This window comes from Eumetopias jubatus, unplaced genomic scaffold (assembly GCF_037043125.1).
Source record: "Eumetopias jubatus isolate StellerSeaLion01/CBP00866 unplaced genomic scaffold, mEumJub1_p1.0 scaffold_13, whole genome shotgun sequence".
In the NCBI taxonomy this organism is placed as follows: Eukaryota; Metazoa; Chordata; class Mammalia; order Carnivora; family Otariidae; genus Eumetopias; species Eumetopias jubatus.
Window position 1 is genome coordinate 39930724 of NW_028274819.1, and position 19536 is coordinate 39950259.

Genomic DNA, 19536 nt, shown 5'->3' on the forward strand with positions numbered 1-19536 from the left:
GTGCTGTCGGTGGTGAGACCTCTGCCCAATGACCTTCGCTTTAGTTTAAATCTGAGACATTCTGCACAGCACCCCGAAAGGCGGGCTTTCAAGTAGAAGTGCCTGAAGTCGATGTGGCCCGTGACCCCCGGCTGGCGGCAAGGGGAGGACAGGGGCACCACAGCCCCTGCGCACCCCAGGGTCGCAATTCGCGGGGAGAAAGAACCACCGTTCGCAAACCGGACCCCAGGCCCTACGGTCGGTCGCTGCGGCACGGCGACCCCAGCCTCTATACCACAACAACCCCGCCCTTATACTGCGTTCGGGAATACGGGAATGTCTCGCGCTGCAAGTCAGCCCTGGTGCTTCACTGACACATGAGCGAGCCTGGGAGATCCTGGACGTGGGCCTTGCTGGAACTTAGAGACGCGAGACTACAAAAGAGGGGGAAGAGCTCAAACCAAACCGTCGGGAGATGGGCGCCCTGATCTAGGCGCGGTTGGGCAATACATGCCGTACCGCAACTCCAGCACAGGTCCCCAGAAAAGGGGAAACGCTCTAAGGCAGAGAACCGCGGGGCAAGCCAACACGGGCGCACACAATCCAGGCACAGGCAAGGCAGCTCTGTCTGCAAAACGAGGGCTTTGGACTAGAGCGTCTCCCAATCCTGCTATTAATCTAGAACTCTACAGTATTCCATGCTGAAGCTGTCCGAGACTCAGAAACCGGAAAAAGAGAGGAAAGCGAGGGAAGACGACAAGGGAGGGGAAAGCGAGGAGCGGGTGGGAGACCACGAGAGAAAAGGACACTGCGGACGCCCGGAACAGGCCTGGCGGGTTTTCAACCTTACTACACCTCCTCCCACACCTGAGTTCTCACAGCTCGGCCGAGACCCCACGCCCATCGAGTTTGGGCACCAGTTAGTCAAGCTTCTCCCTCTACACACCAGTTCCTAGAAGCCATGGGGCAGGTGGTGGGCAGCATAATAATGCATGCCAGAGATGGAAGGGGGAATGGTCCCGGCTGGGGGTCCGGAGGGCAGGTGAGTGGAGCTAGGCAGGGAGTGGGACGGCCTGACTGGGAATCGCAGAGCGCCCGCGTCTCAGCCCTCACGCCCCGAGAGGGCCAAACTTTATTCCCCAACTTTAGCAAGGGGAGGGGGTGTTCGGAAAAAAAAAAAAAAAGGGAAAAAAAAAGTTGCTGAACTTTTCCCCCAACTCTGAGTGGAGGCGGGACCGGAGGGCGGTGCCTACACCCTGATTCGCCGCCGGCTCTTTTCTGGAGGCTCCGATTGGCGCGCGGGGTCCGGGGCAGGGAAGAGCGGGCGTGGGGGAGGGGAGCGGCCCTCCCAGCCCGCGGGATCGGCTCGCGCCGGGAGCGGGTTAATTTCAAATCGGGGGCTTGACTGCTCCTGGACGGTCACGCTCCCTCTGCCCGCCCGCCGGCCCGCCAGTCCCGGTCCCGGCGTTTCCCTCCGCGGCACCCACCTCGGCGCGGCTTGAGGACCGACTGACGGCCCGACACGCGGGCTCCCGGACCTGAGCGGGAAAGGGGCGCCGAGGAGTCCCCGCTCAGCCCCCGCCGGCTCCAACCGTGAGGTGAACTGACAGGTCAGCGGGACGCAGAGGGATGCGGCGCCCAGCTGGCCCAGCACCGGGAGAGGGCTCGGGAGGGCAGCGGCAGAGACGGCCGTTTCCCGCCTCTCGCTCCGCCGGGGGCCGTGGAGGGAGGAGCTGAGCTCCCGCGCAGAGGGGAGGGGGCGAGCGAGGGGGAGGGGCGGGGATACAGTGGTTCCGGGCGCGGGTTTGCCCGCGCTCAAGCCCCGCGCAGCTAAGGGGCGGTGCCGGCCACGGTCCTGCTTTCCGCGCCAAATTTTTAAATCGAAGGCGGAAGGTCCGGACCCGCCCCTGGCGCCGCCAACCAATCGCAGGCCCGCGTCCAGCTCTCTGATTGGTTAGGAATCGTTGCCCTGGGAACCGCGAAGATGCTGTCCGGGAACTGCAGGGCTGGTGGCGCGCGGACTGGGCCCGGGGGGGGAGGGGTAGTTGGCCGGGCGAAGGGGGAAGTGCGCGGGGCGCGGAGCGGGTGGCGGCAGGGGGGCTGTACCTGGTTGCTTTACTGAACAAATGCAGCCTCCTTGGTAAGATCCAACATCGTGGCGTGAACTGGCCAACGGAATTGAGAGTACCCAGCGCTTTGCATCTTTAAGGATGTCTTAAAAAAAGGAAAAAGTCTTAATCACAAGGCGCTCTTTAAATACCCAGAGTACTTTTGGAGCTTAAGGACTGAATTTGGAAGTTTCCTATGAAGCTATTTCCCGAGACTTTACTGCTGACCCTGTGCACGTGTGTGTCAGGGGAAAAATTCAGGCATCTAGATGCAGACTTTTGTCGGGATGCTTGGGGTTGTGTCTGCTCAGCCGGAACCAGGGCTGGGGCGCTGAGTCCCGAGCCCTGACCTGTGAACAGGTGGGTGCTTGTGCTTACTAAGGTCCATTTGGTGGGGTCCGGAGAATGGCGCGCCTTCTCTAAAGGTGGGAGAGGACTGTCACTGGAAGTTCTGTGGTTTCCTTTAAGTCTCATGACAGCAGCTCGGTTTGCTGAAGGAATTTACTGGCGTTTGATTGAGTTCTCTGCCCAGGAGGACTATCTCTGGTCGGGAATAAAATGTAAATGTAATTTGTCATTTTTCGTTAGTCTTTGTTTAAGTGGCCTGTGGTGTCCACGAGGGAATATTCAACGGATCTCCTGGTTTTATTTTTCTTTAACTTTTTCTATTTCCTTTTCTTTTTAAGGAAAATAAACTTTTTAATAGAACTGATTGGACTACTTAAACCATCAGGGTGTTGGGAGAAACTCCAGATTTTTCATTCTTAAAGAAACTCTAAATGTATGAAAAATTTACAGAATGGAGAATGAAAAGGTACCTTTTTAACTTTAGTATTCATCATCCCAGTTTTAAATGCAATATCATCCTGATTTAACCCCATAATTTTTCCATATCCAATATCTTATTAATGCCACATCCCTTTTTAGTTACCTTCTGTAAAAACCCAGAAGGAAGGGAAATTTAATTTTTAACGAGGGGAAGAGTTTGGCCAGAGGTAAAGTAATCCAAAGTTTTTAATGGTTTGATTTCAAATGGAAATCTCAAAAGAGATAAGCAGAGAGAAAAGGTAGTTTTAAGAATAATAAAATTTGTTAGCTGCATTATGATATTTCTCAGAATTCTTGAACAATTAGAATTCAGAGAGGGCATTTGACATGATTTGAGATCAGATTCCTTTTGAAGATAATTTTCTACCAAATCGGCAGCTTCTTAAACTTGGGGGCCACAACACTTGATTTGTGAGCTAGACATTTTGTAAAATAACAAAAGAATTGTCAGTAGGGGTATCTTGACTGGTGTCCCACTACTGATAGGTTAAAAAAAGGAAAAATGCGAAGTTCCTCGAAGGTTTAGATATTAGTCAAGTAAGAGAATTGCTATCTTTTCGGATAGTCTGAGGCAAAGGACAGCAGCCTTTAGAGAGATGCCATTCTTGGGTCTGTACCTCCCAGGTGCACATGCTTAGGAGGGTCCCCCATTGTATCCATCACACTGATTTCCATGTAAGACCACCATAGTTGGATTGAGGATACTCTCAGCCAGGGTCTCCTCTTCTGCAGAATAGGACTACAGGATTTGGTGAAAATTACAAATGGAAAAGCACCTGATAAATCCCAAGGAGTCATAGACATGTTAAACAGTCCCATTAATCTTTGTTCCTAAAGTCACTGAGGAATTAGTGAGTCTCTGTCTTCTTTCACTTATTGCCATTCCAAACATTTTCTCTAAAATAGCCATAGGTAGTAAGAATGTGTGAAGTCCCCAGTGGCCAAAAGTGGAAGAAGAAACATAGTCTCATTCGTCTTATTTGTGCTGCTATTAATTTACCTCCATGTCTCAGGCAGTCCTGCCTCTGCCAGGAACTAGCTTTGTGACTTTGGATAACTAATTTTCTTTCTCTGGGCCCCATTTTTCCTTCTATAAAGTGAGAGAGTTAGGGGCGCCTGGGTGGCTCAGTCAGTTAGGCATCTGCCTTCGGCTCTGGTCATGATCCAGGGGTCCTGGGATAGAGCCCTGTGTTGGACTCCTGCTCAGCGGGGAGCCTGCTTCTCCCTCTCCTTCTGCTGCTCCCTCCTGCTTGCGCTCTCCCTCTCTCAAATAAATAAAGTCTTGGAAAAAAAATAATAAAGTGAGAGAGGTAAATATTGAAAGAGAAGACTTTTCCTTTACTCTTAGGCACTCTGGATTTTGCTCCCTACCAGGTTTTTTTTTTTTTTTTAAAGATTTTATTTATTCATTTGAGACACACAGAGAGAGAGAGAGAGAGAGAGAGAGAGAGAGCATGAGCAGGGGGAGAGGGAGAGGAAGAAGCAGGCTCCCCGCTAAGCAGGGAGTCCAATGCAGGACCCCGGGATCATGATCTGAGCCGAAGGCAGACACTCAACCATCTGAGCCACCCAGGTACCCCTCCCTACTAGGTTTTGCCTGTAAGTATGACCATAGGCTAGCCCTCACCCTTGTCTCCTTGGCTTTCTGACTCTTCCACATCAATGGTGTTTGACTGAGCATTCCATGCATGCAGCCATTGGGCCAGGCAGACACACACAGAGGAACGGGACTTGGTTTCTGCCATATAGGCTTTATTGCAGTGTCATGTGTGAAAGTCACTCCTAGGAGTTTTGGATCACCTAAAATTATCAGTCCTATTAGGGGAAGCTGAGTGAAAGGTATATGAGAACTCTCCATACTACCTGCAACATTTCTCTACATCAAAAATTATATCAAAAAGGTTTTAAAATTAGGCCTTCGAGGTTTTTTTTTTAATTCTTGGAACATAAGAAAAATTTAAGTCTGTGCTTTACTGCAAGATTAAAAATGGAAATTTAGCTAGTAAAAAGACAATAAGTGTCAAGTGATCTTTGGAAGACAGTTACTAATTTAATCGACTCTCCAGCCTCATTAAGCATGTTTTCCTTAGCAATATTCTATTTATTGTACAATTTCTGGATCGAAAGCTATCTGATAAATCCTGCTTAATAGTGGATTTAATTGTTTACTTGTTTTAAACCAGGAAAATCTCTTTTTTGAGCCACATAAAAGAGGACTCATGAAAACACCTCTGAAGGAATCCATTGCAGCAAATATAGTGTTGACGGAGATCCAGCCTGACTTTGGCCCTTTGACCACACCCACCAAGCCCAAGGAAATCTCCCAGGGAGAACCGTGGACACCAACAGCCAACCTGAAAATGCTCATCAGTGCTGTGAGCCCTGAGATCCGAAACAGAGATCAGAAAAGGGGGTTGTTTGACAGCAGGAATGGATTACCTGAGGCCAAAGATTGTTTACATGTAGGTTTGCAAAAGACTGGGTGGAAACTGGTGGGCGTGCGCGCGCACGCGTGTGTGTGTGTGTGTGTGTGTGTGTAGGGAGGGGTAGCTGTTACAAAAGTGCCAGTAATATAAAGCATTGCCACCTACAGACTTACTAGCCTGCTTCCGAGCACAGGAAAGGTTTGGACTGCATCAAATACAGCACTAGGAATTCTGAGCCTTTGACTTATTTTCAGTTCAAGCTTCCTTTTTAGATCTGCCAAGCGGTTTTATACTGGCTCCCATCTTTTTCCCCCAAATTTTGCAGTTGTTGAAGCTAAGCGTGTTAGCCCTCAAGTGCAGAGGGCCCCAATAAACCTGTCAGACTTTATTTCCGACTCAGACGTTATTTACCTCTTCTTTTGTAGGAACACTTATCCGGAGACGAATATGAGAAATCCCAACCAAGTCGAAAAGAGAAAAGTTTAGGATTGCTGTGTCATAAGTTCTTAGCACGATATCCTAACTATCCTAACCCCGCTGTGAATAATGACATCTGTCTTGACGAAGTCGCCGAGGAACTGAGTAAGTATGCAGAGCATTCACAGAGACAGTAATTAAAGTGATTCCGTGGACTTGCTCCCTCAGACCCACACTCATCTAGCCAGTGTGTGTAATGACACAGTAAATCTCTGAAGCCCTATTAATTTAAGAATGAAGGCAGAGAGTTTCCAATTTCAGTGAGTCTTCAAACAGAAGGAAAAATGACCATGGAGATTTGCTTCTGATTGCATTTCGAAAGCTTGGAAGCTGTAAAGGAAGGCAACATTGTTTTAGGACTTGTTTCATAAACAGCTACAACTTTGACCTTCTGTCTCGGTTCTCTCCTTGAAGAGCTAGGCTGAGGAACTAGGTATCTCCACAGTTTCCAATGGGGATGCGCTTCTGTGAGCGGAAGCCGGGCTTTACCGGGCCTTAGCGCTCCCTGCCACTCAATCTATGTGTTTGTGTTTGGCAAAAGTTACCGTGTTCCTCCTGCCCCTTTACTCCTCCAGACACTTGAATCTAGTGACCGCTAAAAAGGGGTCTGTGGCAAATTTGGGATACCTTTGGAGTCATGAAAATGTTACAATCTGAAACTGAAGGGAGGATGCAGGATATTTTCACATAGAGCTATCACTTCCTCAGAGAAAGTTTTACTCTTCAAATGCCCGTTTATAAGTATCAACTTGATTTCACATTTTAAGAATATGCCATTCAGATTCATCTATTCACCTATCCTTAATTATAACTATGTCAGCTGCACCTTTAAGTCAGTGGGTAGCTGTTGACCACCAGTGTGTGCCAGGCAGTGCTGTAAAAGCTTGGGATGACATCGATGAATGACAAGAATAAAATCTTCCCTCCTGTGGAACCTACTTTCTAGTGGGGCCTAAGAGATAAGTATGCAAAGGACAGACAATAAGGAGAGATAATTATGGGTATTATACAAAGCACATAGTAAGCAAGTAGTAATAACGTATGTTAGAAGGTAATACACGCTGTGGGAAAAATAAAAGGTAGAACAGGGTACAGGGGAGCCAGGAGTGCTGGGAGTGTGCTTTGCAACATTAAGTTAGGTGGTCAGCTCAGACCTCCTTGAGAAGGTGACATCTAAGCAAGAACCTGACAGAATGGAGGTGGGGAGCAGTGAGGGCATCGGGAACAGGGATTCCAGGCAGAAGGAAAAGCCCACTACAAAGGCCTTCAGACAAGGGCATATCTGGCAGGTTCCAGGAGCAGCAAGAAATCTCAGTGCCTTGTGCCTGTCATATGACGGCTCTGTGTGTGCATGTGCATGCATGCATGCACGTGTGCATGTTTGTATGTGCGTGCATGTGTGCATGTGCATGCATGCTTTGAAGAAGAATATAAAAACAGGTTGTAATATGTGGAATTTAGAGTACTGAAGACTTGTTTTTGCCACTTACTGGCTCTGTACCTTGGGGAGGCTACTTAGCCAGTGTGAGCTGCTGTTCCCTCATCCGTAAAGTGTGAAATAATAATACCTGCCTCACCGGTTTACGATAGACATTTCCTCCAGCTGTATGGCCCCTCATAGGCCCTCAATGAATGTTACCTCTCTCATTCGTATTCTTGGTGTACCCTATGAGAGCAGAAACATGTCTTCCTCATCTTCACATTCTTTGTGGAGTGTAACTAAGTTCTGTCATCCACACCCACACTGATCAATAGACCATGGAAGAAGAAGTTATCCCATTCTATACAACTTACAAAATCTGATCCTAGTACGTACAATTGCTCATTCTTGGCAGATGTTGAGCGGCGACGCATTTACGATATTGTGAATGTCCTGGAGAGTTTACACATGGTGAGCCGCCTGGCCAAAAACAGGTACACTTGGCACGGGCGACATAATCTCAACAAAACCCTTGGGACTCTGAAAAGCGTCGGGGAGGAGAACAAGTATGCCGAGCAGATCATGATGATCAAAAAGAAAGAGTATGAACAAGAGTTTGACTTTAGTAAGACTTACAGTATAGAGGATCATATCATCAAATCAAACACGGGCCAGAACGGACACCCAGACATGTGTTTCGTCGAACTCCCTGGAGTGGAATTTCGGGCAGGTGAGCAATGGTTGGGAGAGCCGGGCTGCACAGCACTTCTCCCTAGAGGCAAAGGTTCCTTCCAGAACACTGTTCTGACACTGCTGCTGCCTTTTAACATGTTAAAAAGCTGCAGTTGTCAACTGTTTGATCAGGCTGTGGTATTTTTAGCCTTGTTACTTTAGAAGTCACTTGTCCCTTCCTGAATTTTAATTCTCTAACCCTCATCCTTCTCCAAAGCTTCTGTAAACAGCCGCAAAGATAAGTCGTTAAGAGTGATGAGCCAGAAATTTGTGATGCTGTTTTTGGTGTCAACGCCTCAGATAGTCAGCCTAGAAATCGCCGCCAAGATTTTAATTGGGGAAGACCACGTGGAAGATCTGGATAGAAGCAAGTTTAAAAGTAAGTGCCATGACTGCCGTGGACTTCTGGGCCTCTTCGTAAACCATAAAAACTTACGTATGAACTAATTGCCAAATACATTTGCTACACTGACATCTTCTCTAATTATGCTTCTGTACCTTCACTTCCCCCCCCAGAAGCCAGGATTACACTGTTTTTCGCTAACTTGTAGGATTCAAAGATATGTATATAACTACTCTTATTTGTCTGGCACTCGGGCTTATAAACAGTTGCTTAAAAGTTCCCTCCTTGGATACTGTAACACTGTCCCCACTTTGCACATGTGGACTCTGTGGTACCCGAAGTCTAAGTGAGCAGTAAATTGTAAAGTGGGTCCAGAACTCAGGTCTCTGCTCTCAGATGTAAGAGTATAAATAACTCTTCTAAAATCGTTCCTAGAAGTGACCTACTTGCCGCACCATTGGTTTGCCGTTTTGAAAGAATGGTTTCAGCCAGACCCGCTCAAAGTAGGAATAATAAAAAATAAAGGAAGGCCTGGACTGGGTTCCTGATGCAGAGCTCTGCCTGCGCCTCAGGGACAGGCTTTGCAGGAGCCTCTAGGAAGAGAAGCATGTGGAAAGAAGAGCTCAGCAGATGGGAGGGGCCTGCTGTGCGTCCACCTCTCCCGGGGCCACGTCCAGGCAGTGTACGAGGCTAGCCTGACCAGGGGACCCGCTGTGGGGAGTGCCCGGGAGCTCAGACTTCTCCATCCCTGTAAAGCTGCGCTAGTCCCTCGAAAGTATATTCCAACACCCTCAGCTTGATAGTGACTCTATAAAGATAAAAGTAAGTCGAGGGTAAAGGCAATAATACCGGCAATTGGCCTGGGAGATGTGTAATTTCAGAAAACAGTCCCAGTACTACTGATGGGCTGCCTGATTTTTCTGACTCACCAGGCAGTTCTCAGCTCTCCATTTCACTGGTTAGTCACAGCATCAGAAACCATCCCAGGAACTGCAAATGTGTCATTTGCTGAATCCCCAGGGAATTCAGAACCCTCTGGCCTGGCTATGAAGAAGGGGCCCAATTTACGATTTTGTACTATCAAGCTGGCAGTAGAGATAGACCTCTTGTAACAAAACTTTTTAAGATATGTAAGATTTGTAGAATTCACAAATCTCTGCTTTGCATATAACTTTAAGGACAGTATGAAAATGTACAAATTTTGATGGGGTAGAGAATCTTCCATGCTTATGAGCTAAGTAAATCTCATTGTTATAAACCGTCACAGGCAGGAAAGCTATACATTTTCTATTGGTGCTTTATTTGTTCATAAAACTCTTCTGAATCCCCATTAGAAGATGCCCAGCAGTGGGAGCTTTTTATTAAAAAATCTGTAATGTAGTTCCCGATAGGGTGATCTCATGAAGGCTTTTTTCCTTTTTCAACCGTTGTCATTTCAAAATTCGGTACCCGCAGCAACTGAAGTCTTTTCAATATTTAAAACTATTTTTTGTTTGAATTAAAGCAGTCTCACCAGAATAACTTAAAAGAGTCACATTCTCCTCTGTCTGACGTTGATGGCTGGGCTAGCTCTCTGAATATACATGAAGTCTTTATGAAGCAAAGTCCTTTGATCTTTCATTATTCCACTGAGTGGTATATATACCTTTTATTTTCCAGCAAAAATTAGGAGGTTGTATGATATAGCTAATGTTCTGAGTAGCCTGAATCTTATCAAGAAAGTTCATGTTACAGAAGAAAGAGGCCGAAAACCAGCTTTTAAATGGACAGGCCCAGAAATCAGTCCAAGTCCCTGTGGTATGTATTTGCTTCCCTTCATTCCTCGCTTCATTGTTGTGAATTAATGCGCATTGGGAGATATTCTCTCTTCCCCTCCCTGTCCACACTCCGACATGGAAAGGATATCTGTAAGTTGTTGGAAAGACAAAGATGACTGCCAATATGGAAAGTTTGGCTATGGGTTCCATCAGCAATCCACGGTCCAAAACACCTCCTACCCTGTACCCAAGAGGCAGAATCTGTGTGAAAGGCCCTAACAGAGCCTATACACACTGAGAATATGAAATGAATTCATTCCAGTATTAATATTCTAGTCTCCATCTCACCTCTGGTGTTCTGACATTTTACATTCCACCAAAGATCCCATGCCAAAATGTTTAAAGTGGCAAGAACACGGGCCACGGAGGCAGAGGGAAACTTAGCCCCTTATTAGTTGTGTGGCTTTGAGCAAGTTGTATCTCCAAGGCTGTTTCCTCACCGGCAAAATGGGAAGAACAGTGGTGGCTTTGCAAGGTTATTGTGATTTTGAATATACATTGACTCTTGAACAACGCAGCGTTTAGGAGCGCAGTCGAAAATCTACATATGACTTTTGACTCCCCCAAAACTTAACTACTAATAGCCTATTGTTGACCAGAAGACTTAGCGATAACATAAAGTCACTTAGCAAATACTTTGTATGTTATGTGTATCATATACTATATTCTTACAATGAAGTAAGGTAGAAAAAAGAAAATGTTACGAAGAAAATCATAAGGAAAAGAAAACACACTTACAGTACTGCACTGTAAAAAAATCTGTGTATATGTGGACTCGCTGCAGTTCAAGAGTCCACTGTAACCTCAAGAGAGAGGTCCCTTGGTGCAGGGATTCTGAGTGTAGGCTCAGGGGCCAGACTGATGGGTTCATATCCCAGGCCCACTTTCTACTAGCTTAGAGACCGAGGTCAGTGGGTTAATGTCTCAGAGATGGGGATGCATTTCCAAAGAAGTACCTACCTGGTGGAGTTGTTGAGAATGTCTTACTCCATTCAGGCTGCTATAACCGAATACCATAGACTAGGTGGCTTATAAACAACAGAAGTTTACTTCTCACAGTTCTGGAGGCTGGAAAGTCCAAGATCATGGCACGAACAGATTCATTGTCTTGCCAGAGCCTGCTTTCTAGATGGCCGTCATTTTGTCATAACCTCACATGGTAGAAGGGACTAGAGAGCACTATGGGGCCTCTTTCATAAGAGCCCTAATCCTATTCAAGAGGGCTCCACCCTCATGACCTAAGCACCTCCCAAAGGCCCCATCTCCTAACACCACATCAGAGGGGTTGGGATTTCAACCTATGAACCTGAGGGGCCCAAATATTCAGCCCATCACTGTGAGGGTTGCCATATTTCATTGGGTTAGAACTCCACCGATGAGAAGATGCCCAATTTTGTGTCTGTATCTGTAAGAAAGAGAAACCACTAATGATTACACTCTAGCACATCACTGGTTGGTTGTAAGACGCAGTGGGTTTCAGAGAAGTTAACGTGTGAAATCTTACCTCCGAATTCAGTTAAAATAAGATTAACAAGGTTTTGTATCAAAGCCCTTCAGACAGTGTCTGTCCCAGGGTCGGTGCTCTATAACTGTTGATGCTTTCATTCCTAAAATCGATCTCAGACTACACTTGGGCTTCAGCCCCCACAAGGAAGTAGAGCTGGCCAGCTTCTGACCCCCCGCCCTTCTCTCTTTCAGGCCTTGGCCCTGTTCCTCTCCTCCCCTCCGATCTGGAAGCAAAGCGTCCTTCGAAAGACAACTGTGCCAAAAACCTCTTCTCCACGCGTGGGAAACCGAACTTCACTCGACACCCATCTCTTATCAAACTGGTAAAGAGTATAGAAAACGACCGGAGGAAGATAAATTCTGCCCCCAGCAGCCCCATCAAGACCAACAAAGGTATGTTTTTAGTCGCGTCGGGCTCTGCTCCGAGGAATTCCTTTTCTATCTGATTCTTTAGCTTACTTGATCCCTCTGGTACTTGTTAGAGAACTGTTTCAATACCCTAATACCCGGACCCACTTGAAGCCTAACCCATGTATGAATGAAAGGATAAAAAGTAATTGGTGGACTTTATCGTTTCTGCCGTGTGATTTGGGGGGTGAGGTGCATGTGTTCTGTTCCTTTGACTTCAGTCATGTTTCATCTGTGTGAGCATTTATTCTTTTGCTTTGACCAACACTACCCGCCCCCCTTTCTGTTTACCAGCTGAGAGTTCTCGGAATTCGGCACCCTTCCCAAGTAAAATGGCTCAGCTCGCAGCTATTTGCAAAATGCAGTTAGAAGAGCAATCAAGGTAGGTTAGCAATACTTTTTAGTGGCAGGATGAATTATTTTTACATTGCATCATTAGGATTCCTTATTTTATGTAAGAATATGCGCTAGCCTTGGAAACCGGCGAGATAATCTCTTCTATAACTCTTAGGCAGTCATTACAGACACTATCTGCTAGTTTCATGAACGCATGGCTTCAATTTGGGCCAGTCTAAAGTGGCAGAACATTTTAGAGAAAATGCATTTCCACTGTGTCATGTTTTGAAATCTTGTCTCTTAGTGAACCCAGAAAGAAAGTGAAGGTACAGCCGGCAAGATCTGGGCAGTGCAAACCCGTGGCCCCTCTGGACACCCCAGCAAATGCTGAGCTGGACCTGACGGCACCGTCCCTCATCCAGCCCCTGGGGGTGGTCCCCCTCATCCCCAGCCCGCTGTCACCCGCAGTGCCCGTGATCCTACCTCAGGCCCCTTCGGGCCCGTCCTATGCTATCTACCTGCAGCCTGCCCAGGCCCAGACCGTGACGCCACCCCAAGGCCTGAGCCCCACAGTCTGCCCCACCCCCTCTTGTAAAGCTACAAGATCAAAAGATGCCGCAGATGCCACCACCGAGAAGGCCACCAGTGATGCCACCAAGTCCAGTGCCTCCACCAGGCCCGGAAGCTTGCTGCCAGTGCCCGAGAGACCGGGTGCCAAGAACCGAGACAAGGAGCCTGCTGGAGAAAGAGGCTCGAAGAGGGCAAGCCTGCTCGAGGACAGTGGTTCCAAAAAGAAATTTAAAGAGGACCTAAAAGGACTTGAAAATGTCTCCACGGTAAGTAGAGCCTTGAACTGTGTAAAGCTTTGGGAACTCTGCAATTGATCAGGGGAGAATGCAGTAGCTCTGAAATTAACCAGAGCAAAGGGCAGTTTCTCAGAAGACAAGGAACTGTTCCTTAGCATCCCATAATCCAAACAAAGCCCCAGACAGCTAATCCCCTGACTGGGATGACGGCAGGGATATATTTAACCTTTGGAGGAAGGGATTATTTGCTCTCTTTTTAAAGCACCACGGGTGGTTGTCCTTAAGTTCATTTCTCTGTCACATACTGGAATGCAAACACCTGTCATGAAAGTCTTGAATAATTTACAAGCAGACATAACCTCAAATGAATGGATGGATGGATAGGGTTCCGTTAACTCCTGCTTTCTGAGTCACTACCTAATGTTTGTTTGAGGTCATGTACCTGGCATCTGTTGCCTGGATGAGAAATTGCTCCCTCTGTTTTCACTTTCCACCTAAAATTTAACCCCAAATTTCTGTTTTGTGTACTAGAAAAGTCAAGCTTATCTTGGCAGACTGTAGGTATATTTGCTGCATTGGCTTCTAGGGATTTCGATGTTCCAGATCATTTTTTTCCTAGGTGGAGTTAAGTTTAGGAAGGAATTTATTAGATGCCTACCAGAAGTATTAGGCACTTTTATATACATTATCTCATTTTTCTCCCTTGGGACAATTATATATGGAGGACATTATCACCAAATAAACTACCACTAAACGTGGAGGCAGACGTTAATCTCTCATTTTGTTCCAGCTCTTAACTCAAGCTATTTTACTTCTCTGCATCTTGTTTTTCTACCTCCATCAAGAATTTATTCCCCCAGTTTTTTCTGATCATCTCCTGGGTGTAAAGCACTGTGCTCTGGATCAAATCAAACCCAGCACCCGCCTTTGGTCACTGTTGCTTTTGAGTTCTTGCCCCAGGGCCCTGCCACAGGTTTTGTGAGGTTAACTGCATTTATTACATGATAATATACATAGAGGGGCTTGTGATCCTTTTAAGGCACCGTATAAGCTGAAGGGCATTATCTGTAACTGTTATTAAAGAGGCTTTAGAGTTTGTCAAATCTTCCCTGAGGATGGCCTCATGGTAACCATTCGAAACATCTATTATCTTAGCATAGTATCATTTTGCATTTAATATACATGCTAAGGGGAAAATCACCAGGCTTTGGCTTGATTCAATTTTCTGGGAGGTCCATAATCTCTTCGGGCCAATGGATATGATTTAATAATGGTCTCCTGTTGCTCACTTAGTCATTCAGGATCAGGATTTTCAGTGGATAGATTTTCCACGTCCCTCTTCTTTTCTCGTCTCTATGACTTCATTTTGACCATTTCTTTTTAGCATGGACTGAGCTGAACAAAGAAAATGAGAGATTCATGTGTCAATTCATTCATCAAACATTACTGAGAATCTACACTTCTATGGGGGGAGAGAAGGCAGTATACAAGTAAACACAAATACCTCAGGTAGTGAAGAATAAGTAGTAAAAATAAAACAGGCTGATGGAACGGGAAGGAAGGGGTAAGAGGTCTAATGTAGGACTGACTAGATGAGAAACGTGCAAGCTGAAATATACCAAATTCATTCATCCTGCTAATTCATAGTTCTAATATAAAAAGACACAAAGGAATTGGCATTATAGGTTAAAAGATTTCATAAAGAATGAAGTTTGTAGAAAATGGAAAAATAATTATTATTAGAGTACTATAGGTTTTGCTGAAGATTTGAAAGAATTAAACCAGCAACCAGAGTAACTTGTACTATGAAAGAGTATGATTAATGGTTAGCAAAGAACAGCTCTTTGTAAAATGCCTAAATCCACCCATTAAAAGTTTCTGTTCCTGTAGCTTTCAAGGAACCCAACCAGTAAAGCTATGGAAACAGTACCAAACCTTTAAGAAACAAAATTAATAAATAACCGTGTCGTAGAACAGTGTGAGCATTGCGGATTCTGAATTCACTGGTTCCCAAGGAAAAGATGGGACCTATTAACAGCTAGATCAAAGCGTAGACTATTGTTTGGACGATGGCGAGAAGAAAGATCTGGAGGAAGATAAAAGGAGGCCCCCCCAGGTTACAAGAGCTGCTTTTAGCTTTTGCCAGGCCTGCTCATGGTAAAGAGGAAATGGACTTTTCAGGCAGTTCAGCCACCCAGGCAGGCTCTGTTTGGTGAAATGCAGAGACCAAGCAGGCTTGGTGGGGGATGCACACAACATAACACTGGCCATTTCTGTCGCAAATATAACTTTATTGCCTAAAACTTTTGCTCCATGACATTTGGGGTCTGCGATATGAATTAATCAGTTCTCTTTTTTATCTATAGTTTTTGAACTCTGGTGCCCTGCCCTTTAGCTTGTATGTTATTAAGAGCATTTCCTCAGTATCACTGGAACCTAAAATACTAGGAAAAAAAAAAACATAGTTGTATAATTACTTAGTTCTCAGTGAGGGGTCAACAAACTTTTTTTGGAAAGGGCCAGATAGTAAATATTTTTGGCTTTGCAGGCCATATGGTCTCTGTGCTAACTATTCAACTCTGTCATTGTAAAAATACAAGAAAGCAGCTATAGACAGAACATAAATGAATGGGCATGGCTGTGTTCCAATACAATTTCATTCACCCAACTAGCCCGGAGGTCACATTTTGGCCCGTGATTTTGGCAACCTACTTCTCTAAATCACCATTTCTTAAAATGTTTCCCTTGAATACCAATGGTACCAAAAATTTAGCTGCCAAATCACCCAGGAAATGCTACATGCTGGATGCTCCCTGGAGATTTACAAATGCGTGCCATCATCAAAGCCCCTCAGAAATTCTCTAATGAAGACACCATATTCCTTTGTTTAGTTCAGCATTCCTGAGACCTGTTCAACCATGATTCAAGTAGGGCCAACTTGCATCTTATGGAACCAGGGTTCCTCAGAATACTCTAGGAAATGACCATCCTACATGATTCAGGAACAATCCTACAGTAATTCGACAGTGCCATTATGGTGCCCAACTGCATTAAACGTGATTTTGATGGCACCACATCATACCAAAAAATCTGTTGGTGGGACTTAAGATGTCAGTGTGAGGGGGTGTGCTGGGCAAATTCTACCCTTAAGCAGGCTCACTGCTAGCTTTAGAATACTTCCTAAGACCACAGACAGCATTTAAGAAACCAATGGCTTATGATAGTCAGGACAAATGTTGGACTAGGAGGGAGGGATATTGTCTTCCGCTAGCCGTAGAGCTGGCCCACATGTCGCCAATACCGTTGGATGCTTTGGTCTTATAAGACAAACCACCACTCGGGGCGCCTGGGTGGCTCAGTCGTTGTGCTTCTGCCTTCGGCTCAGGTCATGATCCCAGGGTCCTGGGATCGAGCCCCACATCCGGCTCCCTGCTCGGCGGGAAGCCTGCTTCTCCCTCTCCCACTCCCCCTGCTGGCGTTCCTGCTCTCGCTGTGTCTCTCTCTGTCAAATAATAAATAAAATCTTAACAGAAAAAAGTCAAACCACCGCTAAGGGATATGAGTCCTGGCACAGGCACATGGCCATTGTCCTTCCATATTTGTGTGTAAAATAAATCCTTCCTCCTTGTTTTCTAGACCCTGTTCCCATCAGGATACCTAATCCCTCTCACCCAGTGCTCATCCCTGGGGGCAGAGTCCATTCTGTCTAGTAAAGAAAACTCAAATACACTTTCCCCAAACCACAGGATCTACAGCTCCCCAATCACAGGTGAGTGTACGTAAAACACTATTCAGATGAGTGTCAGGCTCAAGTTCACGTAAGCCTTATAAGCTTCTCAGACAAATGCCTGTGCTTTTAAGATATCTTCCCCCCTCTTCTTTCCAGGTGTTATTCCAGTGACATCATCCGAACTCACTGCTGTTAATTTTCCCTCTTTCCATGTAACACCTTTGAAGCTAATGGTCTCACCAACTTCCGTGGCAGGCGTCCCTGTCGGGAACAGCCCGGCTCTCACTTCGAGCCACCCCGTTCCCGTCCAGAACCCGAGCTCAGCCATTGTAAACTTCACCCTGCAGCACTTGGGACTCCTCTCCCCCAGTGTGCAGGTGTCCGCCAGCCCGGGAGCTGTTCCCGTGTCTCCAAGAATAGAGGCTGTTAGTGTTGTACCAGACAATGCAGGCACTCAGCAAGGACGGGCCACCAGGTACGACTCTCCAGCCCCAGGACAGAACCAAACAAATGGACAATCAGTTGCTTTGACGGGGACACAACAGGTGAGAGCATTTCCGTTTAATGGATTTTTTTCCCCCTTGGGTTAATAAGGCCCAGATATCAGTATCACGGAAGACTCGCTTTTGCTTCTCTTCGCTGGCGAGGGGAAGGATGGGAGGAGGAGGAGACGGAAGGCCTCGCTGCCTTCCAAACCCAGGATGAGTACCCAGAAGTCCACAGTCCTCCCGGCCCATTGCAGAATATGCTGGGCTCCTGCTGTGTGTCTTGCCCTTCCAGTTCCGCCCTCCGATGCTAGTAGGCCATACCTATCTGTGTGGATTTGACGTCTTTTTCTTATTCTTCCCTTTCCAATCAGCCTGTTCCTGTGACACCCCAAGGGTCACAGTCAGTGGCCGAAAGTTTCTTCCGGACCCCAGGTGGACCAGTGAAGCTGACGGGCCCATCCCACGTGGATTTCGATGGTGCTAATAAAACCTCCGTAGGAACTCTCTTTGTCCCACAGCGAAAACTGGAAGTCTCAACGGAGGATGTCCATTAATTGACATATTGGGCTTCATTTACTTTTCTAAAGAGTTGTTTAATAGAGAAGATGTGATCAGACTGATTTGGAGAATACATTCTCTGAAAATACTGTAAATATGTTGGGAGTTTACTTAATTTCAAAGCAGACACTTGTTTTTCTACACACACACACACACACACACACACACACACACACACACACACACATTTGTACTAAGCTAATTTCAGCCATCAGTCCTACCAGGTAAAAGCACAATGTTGAACTAAGGTGTATTAACGTCCGGAGGAAAGGCTTCATCGTCTCATCTGTGCCTATATTATTATGCAGTGTAACCGTATTAAAGTTTACTTCCTTCTGAGTGACCATGTGACATGCGCAATGCAGCATTCTCGTCACCCTCGCACAGTGAAAACGCTGTGATGTATAGTGCTGTATTTTAAACGGAGGGCTATAGCTATATTTTTTGTAATTCCTTTAACCTGTTCTTGTTGCCGTGTGTCCTTTTGTAAAGTTTGCAACAATCCTCGATCAAGTCTATGGAAAAATTATTTATAAAGCGTATTTTTAATCATAAGTTGTTCAAATTAAAACTTTTCTAAAATGTATTTCACATTTTCATTTGGCCAGTTCGGGCACTGTTGGGAGAAAATGAAAGCCTCACTAGCTGGGGAGGCGGATCCTGGGTAAGGACGGTACCTCCTGAGTTCCTGTAGATGTGCCACATTTATAAAATGTTCCTACATTCCTTCCCACTTTTGATCCCCCCTGTGGCTCTACTTTTCAGCAGTTAAAATGGCTTTGGAGAGGCTGTTGCTGGGCCACAGACACCCAGCTGAGTCTCCTGCACTTTCCATCATGCCTGGGGAGATGAGAAATGAAAGAGAGGAGCAGGGGCACTTCCTACGCGGGCCTGACCTGACCAGCATCCAGCCCGTCTGCTGCCGTCTACAGAGGAGGGGCTGCAGTTCAGTCCTCCCACCACACTTTCCAAACAGCCGGGCTTCGGGATGGGAAAGCAGCAGTAGGGATTCTAATTTACGCAAGGAACTACCACGGTAAACCCCCATGAGCCCCAAGAGAAGGAACGAGCTACAAGGGGTTAAGCGTGCATCTCCTTGACTACCTCGTTATGGGAACTGCATCTTCACAATTGACACAGGCCTTCACTGGTCAGGGTCTTAAAGGATCATCGTGCTATCTATTTCCTATATATTTACTATATGCTAGCTACTGTGCCATACATTTTAAAGGCATTATCTCCACAAGCTAAAACTATGAGGTCACCGAGGCTGACGGATTAAAGCAGTAAGTCCAGAATCACACTGCTAGAATATGGAATGACTCAGGTGTGTGGTCCTTATCTGTCACCCATCTGCTAACACACGCCCACCTAGCTGCTGTAGTAGGAACCAAGCACACTCGGGGTAATCTAAGATCATCCCTTTCAAATATACATATTTTGTTTGCACAACCAAGTAAAGAGCAGATTTTCACACTGACGTACAGACTCCCCTTCCTTCACCCTAGAGAACCAATATGAGCTATTTCTTCCAAAGCACTTCTGCCTTTGCTTTTATCCTACTTGGAGGTCAT

At 46.1% G+C, this 19536-nt stretch overlaps 1 protein-coding gene across 2 annotated transcripts; it reads left to right on the plus strand.

The window, feature by feature from the left end:
* Positions 1-1339: 1339 nt before the first annotated feature.
* E2F8 (E2F transcription factor 8) lies at positions 1340-18497 on the plus strand. 2 transcript variants are annotated; one of them, XM_028117677.2, is made up of 13 exons: positions 1340-1589; positions 2774-2901; positions 5099-5377; positions 5767-5923; positions 7654-7968; positions 8188-8349; positions 9973-10110; positions 11829-12029; positions 12339-12426; positions 12685-13216; positions 16823-16955; positions 17073-17461; positions 17776-18497. In XM_028117677.2, exons 2-13 carry the CDS (start codon positions 2887-2889, stop codon positions 17956-17958), a joined length of 2592 nt encoding a protein of 863 aa, XP_027973478.1. In that variant the 5' UTR covers positions 1340-1589; positions 2774-2886; the 3' UTR covers positions 17959-18497. The 2 variants fall into 2 exon arrangements, with proteins under 2 accessions (XP_027973478.1, XP_027973477.1); XM_028117676.2 differs by lacking the exon at positions 1340-1589 and adding an exon at positions 2106-2447.
* The last annotated feature ends 1039 nt before the right edge of the window (positions 18498-19536 follow it).

What these genes read in the sequence shown, in the direction of transcription:
- E2F8 (XM_028117677.2), top strand. An exon ending in TGGAGTGGAATTTCGGGCAG is followed by an intron (nt 7,969 to 8,187) that starts GTGAGCAATGGT and finishes CCTTCTCCAAAG; the next exon opens with CTTCTGTAAACAGCCGCAAA. An exon ending in CTTTGACGGGGACACAACAG is followed by an intron (nt 17,462 to 17,775) that starts GTGAGAGCATTT and finishes CTTTCCAATCAG; the next exon opens with CCTGTTCCTGTGACACCCCA.